General features: G+C 35.1%; 1 protein-coding gene across 2 annotated transcripts in view; it reads right to left on the bottom strand.

Annotated features, from left to right (window-relative positions):
• LOC115220789 (dnaJ homolog subfamily A member 2) overlaps positions 1–17,042 on the bottom strand; it is a 29,623-nt gene extending 12,581 nt beyond the window's left edge. For both annotated transcript variants that reach the window (XR_005002678.1, XM_029790934.2), the window contains exon 1: positions 16,852–17,042. Coding sequence is in view for 1 of the 2 variants with exons in the window: in XM_029790934.2 (XP_029646794.1) it covers positions 16,852–16,920 (69 nt within the window). In the remaining variant the exon portion in view is untranslated. The remainder of the gene's footprint in view (positions 1–16,851) is intronic.
• Between the last annotated feature and the right edge of the window lie 2,989 nt (positions 17,043–20,031).

The raw sequence follows: 20,031 nt of genomic DNA, 5'->3' as shown, positions 1-20,031 counted from the left end.
GATGGATAGAGATACACGCACACACAAATCTGGTGCTGTGAGAACACATGGGAATGATGTTTCCTTACTCTTTCAAATATACCCAAATTTAAAATGATTTAATATAATATCATTCATTTGGCATGTGTTGAAATATGCCAAAACAATTTAATCCCACACAAATATATTACTTTACATATAATTTGTGTTGATTCTATTTACTGAAACTTGCCAAAAAGCATATTTTGCTTTAACCCTTTCGTTACTGTATTTATTTTGAGATGCTCTATGTTTCTTTCAATTATTTTAAATATAACAAAGAATATAGTAAAATAACTTAGTTATCATTCAGTTAGTGTTAGGAACGTAAATTTTGACTAAGGATTGGTGGAATATTTTAATTCAAAACTTATGAAAACGACATTTTACCACAGAGCAAGAGCCGGTTTTGGCCGAGTTAGTAACAAAAGGGTTAAAGTAGTATCTCCTTGCAGGAACAATTGTCAGTAACCATTCTGTTTCCATTTCTCTAAGCCAATATTTTTACATTAGCCTTCTTTTGAACTCTAAATAATGCAACATACAGCTGACCACGTGAGAAGAATTGTGTTGGAAGGTATATTCCAATTTGTTCAAAAGTCTGTCCCAGTGCCTTGTTGCACGTCAAGGCAAAAGCTGGTTTGACAGGAAATTGCTTGCATGTAAATGTAAATTCCATTTCTTGAGATACATGTGGTATCCTTGGGATTAGCAGAGTTAATCCTGCATAAGGACCAGAAGCAATTTCAGCTTCAATAACATGATCATATAAACTGACGATGTAGCATGTGCCGTTGCAATGTCCATTAGTAGCACCTAAATTTCTCAGTTTGAGAATGTGTGGTGGAAACCCTGATGGTGTAAGTTTGTTGACGAACTTGACTGGGTACAGAGTTTCATTATCAACTGTATCTGAGCTTCTGTACATTTTTAGCTCACCAGGGATCCTGGTCAAGAGAAAATCATTCACAAACTGTGCTGCTTCATTTATTGGAGTAACGATGGTTTTATTTGCAAGCCACACAGGGTTTGTGAAGTTATTTTTGAGGTCAGCATATACAAAATCACATAGATCTGAAAGTGTACCACTTTCAAGGCAAGTGTCATTGGGTAGTTTGATTTTGAATTCACTTAGGCTTTGTTCAACAGAAATGTTACCATTTCCTAGGTCACAGAATTGTAAAAGAATGTAAACATTAAGAAGTTTTGTAAAGAATTACAAGATTTGTATAATATAAATTGCCACACCTTATGTTACAAAATTTGCTTTGTGATGACATTAAGTTGGCAATGACAAAATTATTATTATTGGCAATGATGAAATTAATGTTGATGAGGACATTGAAATAAACACAGACACAGACAATAACAAAAATGAGGTTGGTGCTGTTGAGATTGAAGTTGATAATGTCAAATTTCAGGGAGATGCTCTGTAATTTTTGTAAGTGTCACTTAATTCATAAATACATGTTTATTGCAATCAGTCACTCATTTTTACACATGCAGTAAAAAAAACAAAAAAAAAAAACAAGGACACTCACACAAGTCCATACTTATATACAATAATGTCTCCACACCACTATCACTTAGCTAGACATAGGAACTAACCAAAGTCATTACCTCCACCTCTCTTTCCCACCCAACCACAACCTTTTAGAATATCAGAAAATCTAACTACAGAACATTTCAAATTTACTAAGGAACTGTAAGAACAAATACTCAGTAAAAAATTCACTCTAGTCAAATATAACAACTTTCTTACTCATCCCCACAGGCATACTAAAACTTTGCTCTCATAAAACATTCAACATTTATACCAACATATGCACACAGACAAGTACAAACAAAAGTGTCATGGGAAAGCAGACAAAAGACAAACATAACTCACACCTACATGCCACATTCCTTCCAATAAGACAAATATATGGCATCTGCTATAGCCCTGGGCCAACCAAAGCTTTGTGAGCGGATTTGGTTGAGAGAAACGAAGTAGCCATGTGTGTGCTGTTTGAGTGTTTGTATGTATTTTTGTCCCTTCATGCGGAGATCATGAGCTGGTTGTGAGCAAATGTCAACACCATACAAGAAGTGTATGTTTGCAGTCTTCTATGAAACATGCCCAGCCATTATACCATTGATGTTTGAAAGACTACAGGAAATATTACTTGGAAATGGAAGGGCATCCAACAATAGAAAATCAAATCTTGCCTAACCCATCCATGGAAAGTTGACACTAAAACAATCACACACACACACACACACACATATACATATACACATACATATGCATTGCTGTGCTTGAGAAAATTTGTCTAACTCGGCAAAAGAAAAAAAAAAATTATCAAAGCATACCAAAGCCTATGCCCTAGCACTTATTCTATACATGTTGAGCCTTTCCCTACAATTTATTTTCATAATACCCAACCCTTCTTCATCCGAACCACAGCACTATTTCCTCAGCTGTTGTAATTATAAGAGAGTAGACCAACCTATTTTGTGTAATCAGTTATCTCTTTCCTTAGAGCTACTTCCCAGGTCACCTATCCTGCACTTTCAACATCACCCCTTATACCCGCCACTTTACTTTCCATTGCATGTTCCTTTTCCCTTGAACAACTAATATGTGCCATCAATGTTCCCCACCCCCATCTTTGTTTCCCTACTCACTATATCCAGCCATATTTATCTGAGCTTTTCTGTGCACCTTTCAACTCAACATTTCACATCATCTCACTATTTCTCATCTACGAACCATTTGTTATACTATTGCTCTCCACCACCACGTTTATGTATGGGCCACCTATCTACTCCCCCACCCTAACCCATTTATATTTTCCTACCTTCACCCACGTTCACCAATCACTTCATTCATCTCTATCCTCGTCTCTACTTATCTGTCATTCCTTTCACACACTGGCAAATCTACCCATCCAGTCATCCCTGATTCTCTATTTGCCTTTTTGTACCTGACACCTCATCTCCACTGTCCTTTCTCTTTCCTCGTGAGTAACCATATCTCTCCTTTACAGCAAAACATTGTTCCTACCTATCAAATTTCAACTTATTACCTGACACAAAACGACCTTCCTCAATACTACACCTCCACTCAGTAGAGGGATCTAGTGATTTACTTGGTAACCTCATTAGTGCAGTACCACAAAAAAGCAACCAGATGATAATACACCAATACAGCTATATGCAACTAAATATATAAATGATGACATGAATTCATTCTTAATATAATCAAATCAAAATATATATATCTAAGAAAAACAGCTGATTCACGCACAACACACACACAGTAAAGATACCTGACACACCATCTGTTCTTAAAGAAAGACAGTACAGAGACACAGTATGAAATGTAACAGACAAGCAGCTAGTTTTTTTTTACATATTGTACAAATATTAAAAAAAAACAGCATCTGACTTGACTGTAGCAGTGACAGTGCTAAGGCAAGGCACATTTTTATTCAAGACCACCAAAACTGTGCAACCAAGGTCCTATATGAGAGATATTTTCACATGCAATGAAGCAATTTGCATGGCAATGACAGAAACAACAAATATAGCAGAGGTAGAGATTCATGTCATATTCCATACAGACAAGAAAGAGACAAATCATAGTTGGAGCTGCTATATACATCTGTAAAGACATCATACCCTCAGTTTGTAACATATAAGCAACTTAGCATCCACCAGATACCTCAAACCATGACAAATTTGAAGAGAGCTTTAGTAAGAGGTACTGACTAAACTGGACCAGCACACCAATGTACTCCTAGATGATTTTTACCACTCCAATAGCAAATTCTTTTTCTAAGGAATGTTACAAAAACCAAAATGAGCCAAATATCTAATCAAACTTGCTAATGCACTATTCATGGAACAAATTATATACCTGCCCTCAAGGAGCAAAATCTTTCAAGATCTCTGCTTCACAAATGTGATAGGAAATAGATTAAAAAATATATCTCCAAACAAAACTAATCAGAAAACCTTTCTATACAAGATAATGATATATAAACATTTTCTTAGAAAAACAATATGTGGATTTTACAAACTTGCATGCATTATGTCCCAGAGAGAAAGGACAAGATACACAAGCACATAATTCCCAGAGAAAGGAAAGTTCTCGAAATACAGAACTAAGGTCTCAAATCACCTAAACAGTCAATGAACAGAAAGTGAACATTCCCACTTTAGGACATTCCAAGACAGATCAAAATCAAACATTCTCATGATGAAGATCAGCTGGAGGAACTAAGACTATAGAGAATATAAAAATAAATAGTTTGTTAGAGAATCATTTGCAGTGCATCACAAAGTAGGGCCACTGTTCTAAAGAGACAGCTTGCTTGTGGCAAACAACAAAAGGACAAGTGAAATACTGAATGAATGGTTCAAAAGCGTTTTCACCTTCTTAATGAGACACATGCAGGTAAATATACCAGTTCTTTGACTTAAAAGCTTGACATAAAGAGGTGATAACCACTGATTATATCAACAAGCTTCCTGGAAAATGGAAAATCTACTCCCACCCCAAAACTTTGAAGGTGTAATATGCTCGATTCATTAAGGTGGAAGCAGAATAGGTGCTAAAAAGTACAGGCCTATCTCTCTGACTTCACATATCAGCATAGTCATGGAACAAATTGCCAGAAGAAAATGACATGCATAGCTTTCATCCACAACCCCTACAATACTTTCAGTGGATGCTTAAATAGCTACTCAATCATTGACACAATATATCTAAACTTTGTAAAAGCCTTCAATAAAATTGACCACTGAAAGGTGTGTTGCAAACTGGTTGATCTCAGCATACTCAAGGAAAAAATGAGTGGCTGCATGATTTATAAAGAGCAGATGCTTCACAAAGATCACATCAGTGCAACAGCAAAGGTATTGGAAGAGGCTGAGAGCACTAAAACCCTATTCGCAGGAGAGAAGATAAGAAAGATATGCAGTACTCTACACACAGATGATACCAAGCCTCAAACTGGTCAAAACTCAAGTCAAAAATCAGGACCACATATTGCAACTAAGGGTTCAAAGACACAACCTTTTCATATCTTGCCAAAGAAACTGAAATCTACATGTATTCAGAGAGCATCTGGATAACCTATTATCTATAATTCCAAATGAACCAACATCACCACAAGAAATATAATAGAAAGCAACAACATCAAACTTATTTACCAAAAGTTAAGTACTGTTAGATTAACACCAAATATCTAAGCAGTGGCCACATGAAATATATAAGCATGCACATATGTATATAGAGGCTCTGATGAGCAATCCAGCCAATTACTGATTATTCAGCTACTCTTTATTGGTTGATTAACCAGCTGTTAATTATTCATAATGTAATATGTATAGGGAAACAGCAATTATCAATATATATATAATCTCTTATATATTTCACCATTAGAATTTATGAAGTTACTATTTGAAAATAATATAAGCTAATTTTACCATACTTTGTACTTTTTATTGCCAGTGAATTGTCAGTTCATAATGCAAACTTTTGTATACATCTCACGCACTGTCCCAGCACAATTTTTTTTTTATTGTTGTGTGGCCATGAAAAAAATTCTGAGTAATTAAATGTGCATAGACAGCAACACTTTGTATGGTTAAATAAAACATAATAGTTATTAGTGATCTAAATTTAAACAATTCATTCTCTTGTACTCGTGAGTTATGATTCGTGACAAAGCTAGTTGGTATGATGGATTCACTTAAACTGGATCTGCAACAGGAGTGCAATTGTTCATTTGGTTAGTAAAGGCACTTGATTTTTGTATATAAAAAGTAAAAATAAAAGGAGTCATATATAGAAAAAAATGTTAATATCTTTATATCAACATCTAATTGGAAACTATAATTTAAAAAATTATTTTTTAAAAGATCAATTAACCCATTAGTATTCAAGTTTTCTGTCAAATACAATGCTTATTTATATTATTTTGAATTAATCATAGACATGTCAGAGCTTCAAAATTTCAGTGATGTGATTTTATATTTTTAGAACAATACTCTATCAGGCCAGGTCTGAATGGTTTGAACATAAAATAGGTAGAATATTTGGGCTGGATATGGCTAGTTGCCATGTTAAAGGGTTAAATACATAACCTCACAAGAAGGTAGGAGTGACACCCTTTTACCATGAGTAGTTATGTAATCCCCAGTACTTTCCAGTTGCTTGATCAACACTTTCAAGCACTGAGAATAGGGTTAGATCAGTGGTTCTCAGTCATTTTTTTTCTTTTTCCTATGGACCCATTTGATTCCTGTTTTACTCTATGGAACCATCATAACCAGTCAGTGATGAAAAAAATCTAATTATGTTTTTATAATTAAATATTATTAGGAATTGTATTTTTAAAAAATAGTTCAAATATTTTATGTTGTAGAAGAATAAACAATTACAAATTTTAACAAAAAATTATGTGGACCTTTGTCGAGAACCACTGGGTTAGATAAAACAGGTTGACTTGATTTTTTTTTTTGTCCTAAAAATGTTTCCCTAAATTTCTGTCACCCATCAATAATAATAATAAAAAAACAAGATTATCAAAGCTGATTAATCTGCTAAGGAGCTGAAGCTAGTTAATCAGCAAATAACTGATATGGCCAATTTCCAATATTTTTGTTGATTCATCAGTGCAAGCCTACATACAAACAAAACAGAATCCAAGGAAACCAGTGATCTAAACTGCGTTATTCTGAAAAGGTAACAAAAAATGCACAATGAAATCGCTATAGGGAGCAGAGTATCCAAGGTTTCAAACAAAAGTCCATCTTTAGGGTTAAGATGAGAAAACAGGAAAAAAATGGAATGATGGCAGAGTTTTACCTTTTCTGTATTAGAGAACGTGGCAACAACTTAGTTGCTGAAAGACTAAGACACATTGGAGACTTCACTAAAGTTGTCTGTCTGGAAGGCAGACTTCAAACAATGACACAAATATGCATCTATGTATACACATACAAATAATCATATATATAATATATATATACACACACACATATACACGCAAGCAAGCATGAAAAAAATGAAAAAGTGAATACACACACACATAAACGCTTTTGAGTGAATTTGGCAGACATATTTGAAGAAGCCTGTTATAAGTGCATGTGTGTGTGAGAGAGAGACTACCACTTGACAACCAGAGTGTTTGGTTTGTTTACATCTCACAACTTAGGTGTTTGGCAAAAGAGATCAACAGAATAAGTACGGGGTTTAAAATAAGAAAATTAAGTACTGGGGTTAATTTGCTCAACTAAAACCTTTTAGAACAGTTTTCCAGCACAGCCACAGTCCAATGACTGAAACAAGTAAACAAATAAGATGAAAATGAATATTAGGAATGAAACATGTTTGAGTGATTAAGAGACAAATATGACAGGAAAGTAATAGGGGGATGAGAAGAGTATCACTGGCCAGGCAAGAGTTAAACTTGGCAGTGTGTGTGTCACATAAAAGCACCCATTACACTATCTGAGTGGTTGGCATCAGGAAGGACATCCAGCCACAGAAACCATGCCAAATCAGACTGGAGTCTGGTGCAGTTCCTCAGCTTACCAGCCCTGGTCAAACCATCCAGCCCATGCCACCATGGATAATGGGCATGAAATGATGATTATAAATATAAATATATATATATATATATATATATATAGATAGATAGATAGATAGATAGGTATATTATATAGGTGCACACACAACTGGCTCCTTCAGTTTCTGTCAACCAAATCCACTCTCAAAGTGCCATGCAATGAGACTAAACCTGAAACCACATAATTGGGAAGCAAAATTCTTAACATCTGTGCATATGTGTGTATGTATACAATATAGATTTATACATACACACACGTGTGTGTGTGTGTGTGTATATATATATATATATATATATATACACACACACACATTTTGTATAATATATAATATGCAAACAGTTGCCTGTTTTGGAGTTCAGCCCCACAACGTGGCACCTTCTGTGAATGTCTTCCCACACCGATCCAAAAGCTGAGTGGATTTGGTAGATGAACTGAAAAAGCTCATTGCGTGTGTGTTTATGCCTCCTTGTTTTGATATCAGACACTACTGAGATCATCATGTAGCTCACAACAAACTCAGGAGGAGGACATTGCCTCCGTGTGTTTGGTGGGCGTTAAGGTATGAGGAAAGCAGTTGGAACAGACTAGGTTCTTGCAAAAGAGCTTACATGGTTACTCAGATTTAAGAAAAACCGAGAATAAATTAAGAGTATCTCCAAGGAAGTGGACAGCCGGCACCTCAGGTAGCAGGAACAGTAAGTGGGTGAGGGGAACGGATGTTTGCAAGAGTGTGGAGTCAGGAGACAAATGGGAAGTGGAAGGAGGTAGGCAACATCTGGAAGGATTGCAGGGAGGGAGTACACGAGTTGGGGAGACTACAGGGATGCTAGCAGTAGTGTAGTAATGATATTCACAGGGGAGGGAAGGACAGAGGTAGAGAGAGAGAGAGATGACATGTTGGGGTAGGCTGCAGGAGTAAAGTAGAGAGAGAAATAAAGTGTCATCATCATCAACTGTGGGATGGAATGTATTTTTTCCATGAACAGACATTGACATCAGTGATTACTTGTCACAGAATTGTGAAAGACTATAAACATTAAAAAGTTTTGTAAAGGATTACAAGATTTGTATATTACATTGTCACACTTTGCATTACCATAAATACGCATACATTTAGTACATTACATGTAAAATATATTGTGTGCATATACAACACGAAGACAAAAATAAATAGCATATAATATGTATATGTGTGTATATATATATATACACACACACAAACGCACAGATCAGCATAGGAGTAGCAGTGTATTAAGAATTTTGCTTCCCAACAACATGGTTTAAGGTTCAGCACCACTGCATGGTACCTTTGGTGTCTTCCATAGCTCCAGGCTAACAAAAACCTTGAGGATTTGGTATACAAAAATTGAAAGAAGCTTATCATAAATAGGTGTGTGTGTGTGTGTGTGTTACTGTCTCTTTGCCTTGACACCATGTGATAGTTGTAAGCAAGTGTTACTGTCATGCAAGCAGTGTCTTGATTCCAGTTTTGCAAGTCATCTCTGGTCTTCATGAAATATTACCTTGCTAAGAAGCAGGTAAGGGTTGGCAACAGGAACGACATCCAGCTATAGAAAACTCATGCAAGCATGGACAAGTGGACATCATAGGGAGGAGGAGGAGGATGATATGCATGAGTGTGTGACACTAATGTCAAGACTGTGATGCATCATTATAGTGAGGCATGGGCCTTGAGAAAACTGGACAGAAGAAGTTAGCATGCTCTGTTGGATGGGTAATACAAGTGTGCATGAGAAACAAAATACAAATGGTTGAGAGAAAAAGTATTCATAAGAGGAATCAGATGTATTATGCAAGAAAGATAACTGAACTGGTATTGGGATGCAATGCACATGGATGAGGATGGCCATTCACTAAATAAAGATGGATGTAGCTAGCAGAATAGGGAGATCCAGAACTTGAGACAAACTGGAGGCTGATCTCAGAACCTTGAACCTCAAGAAGGAGATGACAAAAGACTAGGATGACTGGTGATAACAGTTCTCAAGAACTGCAGCACCTCAGCAAAACAGATTCTGGAAGCATAATACATTACTGCCTCTACCACACACCTTATTTCCTCCTTAAAGTATTCCCACTATCCAGACCATCATACTTTACCAACTTTTTCTTGACATTACTTATCTTTCTTATTACCTGGAATCATTTTGATTGTTATTCATCTTTTATTCTTAATACTGTCTTCACTGCCCCACATTTTACATCGGCCTCTCTTCTCTCTTGAGCCACCAAATTCTCTCATCCACCACTAAACATATCTCCCTCGCCCCATTCACTATACCTGCTGACCACATGTCATCTCTCCCTATCTGTCCTTCCATCTGCATTCATTCTTCTTGTCTACTCTAACATTAACCATACTTCTATGCCTACTTGTCCCTATTTATCTCCAACCCCTCTCGTATACACTCTTGCAATCTACTCACCCACACTTCTTGTTCTCCTGTTACCACTAATACTTCCTTTTATCTCATAGGATGCCTTGCCAAAGCACAAATCTGAGCATGATGTAATCTTCAGAGAAGTCAGATCATGTTGAATCATCCAATATGGGCATTAAATGATGATAATCCACTCTAGGGATTGTGTTGAGTTGTATGTATGTAGTTGAAATTTATTGAAAAACAAAAAACGAAGACAGGTGTATTAGTTTGATGCTCAGGAAAGTGAGAAAGTCTTTTACGTTTCGAGCCTACGCTCTTCAACAGAAAGGGATAAGAGAAAATAAACAGAGAGAGAATAAAAAAAAAACTTGTAGATTTCAGCTGTCCATATACACACACACACACACATTTACCGTCTATGTTTGCACAAGTTTAAGTGCAATGTGCTCCAATATCTACTTTGGTATTGCTTCTACCACTGGATGTACTTCTTAATACACACACATATATATATATATATATATATATATATATAATAAAGAGATCAATTGTGTGTACGAATACAAGTGCGTGGGTTTTGGACAGAGAGATATTCATGCGTTCAGTGAACATTCGTTATCCATGACAGCGTGGGTGACAGAAATATGATAAAGCATTATTTTGTAAATTTAGTTTCACACCAGACTCGATTTCGGTACTAAATAATTTTTCCCCGCGTTTTTATTATTTTTTTTTTGGGTGCAATCGGCTTAGTTGACCTCGTAAGCTGTTGGAAATGCATTTTTTTCCGCGGAAAACAGAGGGGGTGGGGGCGGAACCTCGGAAATTCCCCTTTCTGCATTTGTTTTTCGTTGCAATCGTTTGTTTTCTGTAGCAAAAACAAATGCCTGGCCAGGTACCGGTGTAGACAGTTTGAACCCGGCCTTTTTACCCATTCTTTTAAATCTCACTATAAACGTTTCGTACTGAAATCGAGTCTGGTGCGAAACTATAAATTTACCAATTATTTTGCAGTCAAATGCTTATCTTGTCGCTATTCTTCACCTTTCCTAGTAAGGCATCTGACATTACACATGGCTTTGAAGTCAGTTGATAGAACTGACGTTACCGTTCGTTAAAACATTCACAGAAGCGAGTGCAGGTGTAAACAAACACATTCATATGCAAGTAGTGGTTATGATATTGGCTGTAATGTAAAAAGATTGTGCATTTAATTTATTAGTAGTGCGAACAACAGATGTGGTTTGGGTGATGAAATCTTCTCAAGCCAGGAAGTGGAAGTATTAAAGTTGATGTCATTTCTGAAACATGAGACAACAAGAACAATCCCATGGAAACAACTTATACACCACCACGCCCAAATACACACACACAGAGGAGAGAGTTACAAACATATACACATTGTTCAAACAAAGTCATGTATGTACAAGTTTGTGTGTGTATAGACATGCTTATAAACACATTCCTTTTTTACGCCAATCGTATTCATGGACTTAGTCCTTCGATATTGAAAAACCAAGTTTTGCTTTGACAGAAAGGGACACAACTCAACACAATAACGCAGAAACAGACGCACGAACACACGGAATCTCATTTACCAAGTCCCGCTCATAAGAGCATTGGTCAATCCAGAAACTACGGTAGAAGACACTGTCCCATGGTGTGTAATCATATGATATATATCTATTTAGGTGGGTTTAAAATATAGGATTGCACAAAGGAACATAGGTTGTTATTTACAAATTTGCGTAGGTGGGATACTTTCTTTACTGAAGCAATCATTTTTACTAACGACTAACACACATTTGCTTAGTAAGTTCTTTTGTCACTCAGATGGGCAATAGTTGTCGTAGCATTAGTATTGAACTAATTTTCGAGAGGTTAATAGTTCACACATCTCGACCTCTGTTATTGTAGCTTCGTATACCACATTACGTAACATCATTTTGAACGCAGTTAAAACAAGTTTAACAAGAACAATGTAGAAAAATGACGTTTAAGATCTTCCTTCGTATTTTATCACATTTGCTTATTTAGATTAGCTTGATAATATTTTTAATGTTCGTGAATAAAGTTTTAAAATCTACAAGAATGAAGAATTTATATCTTTCATGTTTTCTATAAGCATTTTCAACCATAGTGGTAGCCCAAGAGTTTTCGTTGATCATCATGTCCTTCCTCCTCATGGTATCCTTTCGCTAGTTAAGTATTTGATACGAAGGGAAACAACTTGACACTGGTTTAGATAAGCAATGTGAAAAAGTTGGGTGTTACTTGCGAGCATTTAAATTTAAGATCCCTAGGTAACATCGGAACCCGGAACTTTGGCAGTTATCTGAGTATTTGTCTAGTTTTATGCTGGGACTATTCCTTATTGAGATTGAACAAGAAAAAGTTAATTTTTGTTTTAAAATTATTCAGAAACTGGTCGAAAGGGCCATGTGTTTATCTTTCCTTTTCTGATTAAACCACTGAAAATAAATTTGGCATACTTTCGGTATTAGTAAACGACGTCATTCACCCTAGCTTTTGTCTATGCCATAAGGGTACGTCTTGTGGGTGATGTCTATTAATATATATATTTTTTAATTTTGAAAAACAAAGTGTATTTTATCACAATTTTAAAATGCTGACATACATAATTTTCGAGGCAGATTGATTAATTCGAAGAAAATTAGAAATAAAACACACAAAAGCTAAATAAGAATTTTTGGCCTAAGAGAATCGGTCCGTTTAAGAAAGAGTTAAGTTGATGAAGAACAACCAAATTGTCAATCACAACAGCAGAGAATTAAAACAATGTTTAATTCGATAGAGAAACATACGATCAAATATTACAACAGAATCTTCACATTTTTATATGCGCGAAAAGGACAGATTTCGTACTGTTTAATTCATTTTATTTCTCTTCCAAGAAGAATGGTATTCACATCAATATCCGGGTCGCGGTGAGCTGGTTTATTTCCAAAAATAATATAAGCCTTTACTGTATAAATTGAATCTTGAATATTACCCGACCGGAAACTCAAGGTGGTATTTAACATGACTAAGCTGTGCCGGTACATATGATTAAAAGTGATGTAGCATTGTTGATTAAAATAGCTTATAAACAAACAGCGATTTAATGCTAAGCCTAATTGAAGTGTAAATTTCTTTTTAAATACCGCAGCCTATTATTTTGTTTTCTATGCTTTGTCATTTAAAATTATTCTTTTTCTCCCGTTCTTTCTTGAGAATTCCTTGTACTCCAACCCTTTAATTTAAATCTATGACCTTACTGTCCTCGCCAGCCTAAATCTTACGTAATTTTTATTCAGTCTTTCTCACTCTCGTTAAAATGACAAAATCCATGCTAATAGTTGAAATTTATCTCTCATTATGTGTCTCTAGCTGAAATTTAATTTGTTCTAAGCGAACAACCGTTAAAGTCCAGTGGAAGAGGTTTGCTGAAGAAGGTCTTTATAATTCTGTGAAAGAGAGTTATATAAATTATTCAGTGTTAAAATATTGAAAAAAGCAGACACAACACTGTTACTGTAGGCTGCCATCTTTACAACTACCCATAGTGCAGTGCGGTTTCGCTTCTAACTTTCCAGATGCTTCTAATAAAAACCAATGCCGTACAACAAATATATATATAAAAGGAAGGAGGAATTAAAAATCCTTGCAAATGTAATAAATTACAATTGAACAATAAAACTAGCTTCTATTTTGTATACATTTAATAAACCAGATCTCGTATTTTGACAAAATATAGAAATAAATGACTTCAACAAACAAGGTAATAATGGCCGGCAACAAAACTAAAAAGCCATCAATGAATTAACCTTAACAAAGAAAATCATTTACATAGTATAGGATATCATAGGAGAGGATTTTAAAACATACTATCGTCGTGTCGTGTTCTTTTTATAAGTTTATATATATGGTTTATTGTCAAAATTAAATTCATTTAAGTTCTTGTAAATTTTATCAGATATAATTATACCAGCGAAAAATTTAAAGAAACTGGTGAAAAATTTCCAACATTACTCCCCGTTTAGAAATAAGAATGCTAATGATCATTTGCTATAAGTAGGATTAAAACGGATATCGAAACAAAGTAGAATGAATAATTAAATCAATCTAAATTGTTAAACTGCTATCTTTCAATATCTGTGTCTTTCAAGAGGTGTGTGTAATAAGAGCAGCCATTTGCCGAGAGAAAAGACATTAAAGTTGAAGGTTAAAGGAGAACACCAAATATATTACGATCACAAATTTACAATACACACCAATATATTATATAGAGAAATATAAAATATATATATATATATATATTTATATAAAGAATCAATGGTCCAAGTTAGCGGAAAAAGTGACGACGTTTAGGTATTGAAGTGACAAACTAAATCAGACTTGTATCTATGTGATAGAGTGCTAACTATGCTGAAAGCTGGCTAGTTGTAAATGGAGTTTCATTTTTCTCTACTCCCAAATGATTGTCATACAATAAGCAGGGGTAGACAGTGTAATCAAGACAGCATAATCAAATTTCATTACAAATTTTTCACTTCTTATTTTTTGAATTGTTGAGATATTACAAATGAAGTTGTTGCCAGCGTTATAAGTTCAGTTTAATAGTTACTAACGGATAGATTACAAATTTAAGCTTAATGATCTACTCGGGGTTTTTCTTCATCTATTATTTTTACTTAGTATGTCCAAGCGATGTTTCGTTTTATGATTCAGTTAAGTGAAATAACTGAAGTGGTCAGAAATCAGCCAATGATAGAAATTCGGCATTGAAACAAAAGTGAAAGAATTGTTTTCTTTGAAATGAAATAAAAATCATACAAACCTGATGTAATAATAAAGTGATAACTGTAATGTTTTTTCGGGGGTTTTTTGGCTAAAATTCTTTTGATTTTATTATAATTTGTTGAATAATAAACTAAAATATAAAAATTAACGGGATAGTTGTTGTCGAAAGCATTAAACAAATGGCATAAAAACATTTCTGAGTGTGATTGTCGCTAAGTAAATTCCTGCAAATAGGTATGAAAAAGAATGTCTCAAGTGCCTTATCCCTTCTTATGTATTTGTATTGGTAAATCGATGTCTTGGGTCTATGAAATAATGACAACCGTTACACAATATCATGATTTGTAATCGATGATAGGTAAGCTAGTACTCAAGTTATATATATATATATTTATACACGGGTACCTGACAACACCTGGTTAGTAATTATTGGAAACAAAGTCGCAATATTTCGATCAGAGATAGGCACAAGTACACTCTTATGGGGATCTACCATGTCAAGAACCTAGTGACCCTCTTGATAAGGACCACGGTGGTGTTTGTAGTGAATGAATGACTTTCGACTATCCCTACGATGACACATTTTCCCTCCACCAAACTGGACAAGAAAGCGACGCCGAAAAGCTCCATAACATATTGTTTGCAATCAAGCTGAAACCCACCAGCACCTATGTTCTTCAAAGGCGATGCAGTGGAATATGAGATCCAAAATATAAATAACCTTGCCTAATTCTTTGATAATACCCAGCTTTTCCATCTCAACATGTGTGGTGGCGATTCACGCCAAACGTATTGATTCATGACAATATATCACTGAATTATAAATTTAATACCAACGATGTGGGATAATACAATTATACTTTCAATGTTAATCGTAATTGATACAAATATCCAGTACCACATATAATTCCTTTCAGTTAGCTTATCGATGTTAATAATGTCGCCCGTAATTCTCACCGCCGCATGTCGTCTTTCAAGAGAACCAGCCATTTTCTTCTCTCTAGATATAAACAATTTCGAAATAAACCAATTCCAAATAAAAAATTAAAAAATACATTCTCCCAGTTTCATTTCATTGCCGAATTTAGTCAAAGACTTACCGAATATTTATTATATTATGACTGGTTTCTGTTGAAGGGGTAGTCAGATATTATCATAAATAACAGATTTTTTTTCTTCCCAATGAATAAACTAGTCTAATACATGTACTAAGTAGTCTTTCTCCCGTTTATATATCCAAAGATGTGTGTACAAATGTGTGTGTGCGAGGACGTAAAACCCGTAACAGATTGCCAAGTCATAATGGTGTCAACTTAAATGGCTAATATTCATTTTTAATAGAGCCATAGGGTCTCCAAAAGCGGAAGTTTAATATAAAAGGAATCATTATTATAACTCGATCGGAAAATCATATATATACGAACTTATTAATGGGGAACGGGGGCTAAAACAAAATATTATTACTATCACTGTTATTAACGAAAAAGAACATTTCAACTTCGTAGAGCATTTAAGATCTAAGACATGTTTGAAACTGATAAATCAAAAGTACATGAAACAGAAAGAGGAGTATTCCTCGACACCCCTCTCCATCTGTCCATTTCCTTCTCTGCTTTAACCATATTTTTATCAGAACAAATTTTAAAAAAAACATTTTCTTTATTCACTTCTATAATGGTTTATAATTATTGAAGTACAAAAATTTTGGTACTACTTTCAGTACAGAGGTCTCTTAACGGTACCCCTTAAATACTATCATATAAAACACCATATACATACATACATACATACATATACATATATATATATATACACACACACCTAGATATGTACAGATTTTGTAGGTGATAACACACGAAACTGTCGGCCCATGAGTCCCTATGTTGCTTCTGTGCTTAATAATAAAAAAAATATATAAAGATTTTGTGCCTGTGTAAATATATTACATAACATTTTTTGGTACTCACGTAGTTTTAAAACTAAATTTTGGAATACAACGTACCTTTTTGATTTCACTACCGGAAGCATTTTTTGTTACTCCCAAAACGTTATACAAGTTTAAATCTTCCATTTCTCGCAGCAGAGTCCTAATTTGCTAGTCTTCTCTCGGTGCTGTGCTTAAAAGTCACTTCAGTCACGGACAGAACAGACACACTTCCGTCTTGCTCAAAGGTAACTGACGTCACTACTCGCCGACCAATCAACGTCCGCCGCACAACTGTGTTTGGGAAACCTCGCTAAACACGAGCGACAAATGTGCGGCAGCCGTTCATTTTCATTATTCACTTCTGGTTTCAGTCAGCGGTCATTCTGGGGTTCCACCTCGAAGATTTTTAATCGAGCGAATCACCCTCATTATTATATATATATATTTATTTATTTTAGCCTGGTATTATCAATTTCTAATGCCGAACCGCTAATTTACGGGGATGGAAACAAACCAATACCGGTTATGAAGTGATAATGGGGACAATCACAAAGGCTTCTTTCTTCTGTTATAGGCACAAGGCCTGAAATTTAGGTGTAGGGTGGGGAGCTAGTCGATTATTGCTTTTATTGAATCTGAAAGGATGAAAGGCATAGTCGACCTTGGCAGATTTTGATCTCAGAACGTAAAGAGCCGGAAGAAATGCCATTAAACATGTCTGGTATGCTAACAATTCTGCCAACTTGAGTAACCAATGAAGTTTGTCGAAACCGCGCGGTAGCTTAACTTGTCAGAAATAATAGTCAAATCGCACGCAATCTCAGGAAAAAAACAATACAAAATCAGGAAGAACATATATATAATGTTCTAGAAACACCTAAAGAGACGGAATGATCACAGCTGAAATGGCTTTTTTATCAGGGTTGACTTCAAGTTAAGCAACATGATTTTTCCATTCATTCATTCCTTCGGTACGTAATTAAGTGCCAAGACCTCGCGCTCTTCACCATACATTGTCTCATGTGTCAATTCCATTCTGTACATCCGCGAGAAATGTTAGACACATCGTTGTTGATTGAACCGAACTGGTGATGTTCAGAACTTTATTGTTGAACCTCAAGCTATTTCTCGTGTTTCAGAAACAAATATAATACATATGTAGGCAATGTTTCGTTTATGTATTCGGTGTCAACCTACTTCATACAAATATATTGTACCTTAGCTTGTTACTTGAGACTCTGGTGTCACTTGATTTAAAAAGATACTAACAGTTTGCCATATTTAACAAGATACTGACGGTTTGCCATATTTACTGTCCTTTAATATTTTACTTGATGGGGTGTGCAGAAATTTGCTTGTGTCAATTTCATCTTTGCAAATAAAGTACGCATCCATACGAGTTAACCATCTGTCAAACACTTAAGCAAATGAACACCACTTTAAAGTATGTATTACTTGAGAATTTATAAGGAAATTATCATTTTATTATATGAAATAATATCTTCAATTAAAACAATTCGATTCTATCTTGGAAATCTTACAAATGCATAATTTTTCCTATGAATGCTAGTTGTTAGCGTGGACACGCATGAGTGCACAGATTAGAAGGAAAACATTGCTTTTGCGCATATTTCTGGCCTGGATTTTTCTAGAAAGACGGCAACCATAGACATGCTTTAATAAAAAATTTCTCGAAACTTCCAAAATTATTTCCAACAGAGAATCCAACCAATAGTTTTCTTTACTTTTTCCGCGTTACAGGTTAATATATGGTTTGTTTGTTTTTTGTTTTTTGCCCCACACGAAATTTTAGTCTATGTAAAAGCAATTGTATTTATTTTCACGCAAATGGAATTCCCGAGGCCGACAGAACAACTCAACCGAAAAGAAAACTGAACCGACTTTTTCCTTTTGTCAGTCAGTCAGTGGAACAGAGTTATGTGCCTTACTCAGGCACATTAAGAAGTTTTGCAATTACAGTCAGTCACTCCTGGCTCCTAATCACATGGCTTTTGTGGCCCACTTTCGAGTAGCGAAGAATGTTTGTAACGAAGTGTGTGTGCATATATATATATATCCACGTGTGTGTGTATATATATATATATTATATATATATATATATATATATGATATATATTATATACATACATGTGTGTGTATATTTATAATATATAAAACAGGTTGGCAATAGGCGAAATGGTATCAACTAAATGGCTGATATTAATTTTTAATAATGGTATAAGTCTCGAATTGCGGAAGGTTAATATATCAACGTTATTACATTAAGATCGAGAATAATGTACTCACGACATTTCATAACATTTATATAATATGTGAATAGAATATAGGTTAAATATCTGTTTTTGTCTACATTGTTCATATATTTTTCCACTGACTACTCCGAGTTATTTCTCTTAGCTCATGTTTATTTAATTTATGCAAATTACCTAAGCCATAAGTGTGTTCTACTCTCTTTGTATATGTTTATGTCCCTTGGCTACTTGGGCATAATTTAGGACAATTGTTATGCAGACGATGCCTATTAAGGCAGAAACATGTCTCCTACGACTGCCCTCTTCTCTCAAAACAATAAGTTTCTCCTTTTCCTTTATGGTGTGTCAACTTTGGAGCATTCTTAATTCTTGAGATTATTTCATCTTTGCATATGGAACTGTTCTCACATAATCTACAGGCAGAGGTAGTTTTAATGAATCTAGAATTTATGTTGTATGGTATTTCGTATACCTGTATTTGTCTATGGTGTTCATATATATGCCACTGGCCACCAAGTTATTTCTCTTAAACTCACATGGTGTTACCACATTAAATCACTTGTGCCAGTGTTGTGTAAAAGCACCCAATACACTCTAAAGTGGTTGGCATTCGGAAAGGCATCCACCTGTAGAAATTATGCCAAAACAGACAATCAGAGCCTGGTGCAGCTCTCCAGCTAGCCAGCTCCTGTCAAACCGTCCAACCCATGCCAGCATGGAAAATGGAAGTTAAATGATGATATATATTTTATCTTTTACTTGTTTCAATCATTGAGCTGCAGCCATACTGGGGCACTGCCTTGGAAAGTTCAGTGGAGTGTATCAACTCCAATACTTATTTTTAAGCCTGGTGCTTATTCTATCAGGCTCTTTTGCTGAACCACTAGGTTCCAACAGTGCTTGTCAAGTAGTTGGGGGGAGACAAACACAATGACACACACATAAATTAAGGGCTTCTTTCAGTTTCCATTTTACCAAGTCA

The sequence above is a fragment of the Octopus sinensis genome, linkage group LG17 (genome assembly GCF_006345805.1).
Source record: "Octopus sinensis linkage group LG17, ASM634580v1, whole genome shotgun sequence".
Lineage (NCBI taxonomy): Eukaryota > Metazoa > Mollusca > Cephalopoda > Octopoda > Octopodidae > Octopus > Octopus sinensis.
This window is presented reverse-complemented; position numbering and strand designations above follow the sequence as displayed.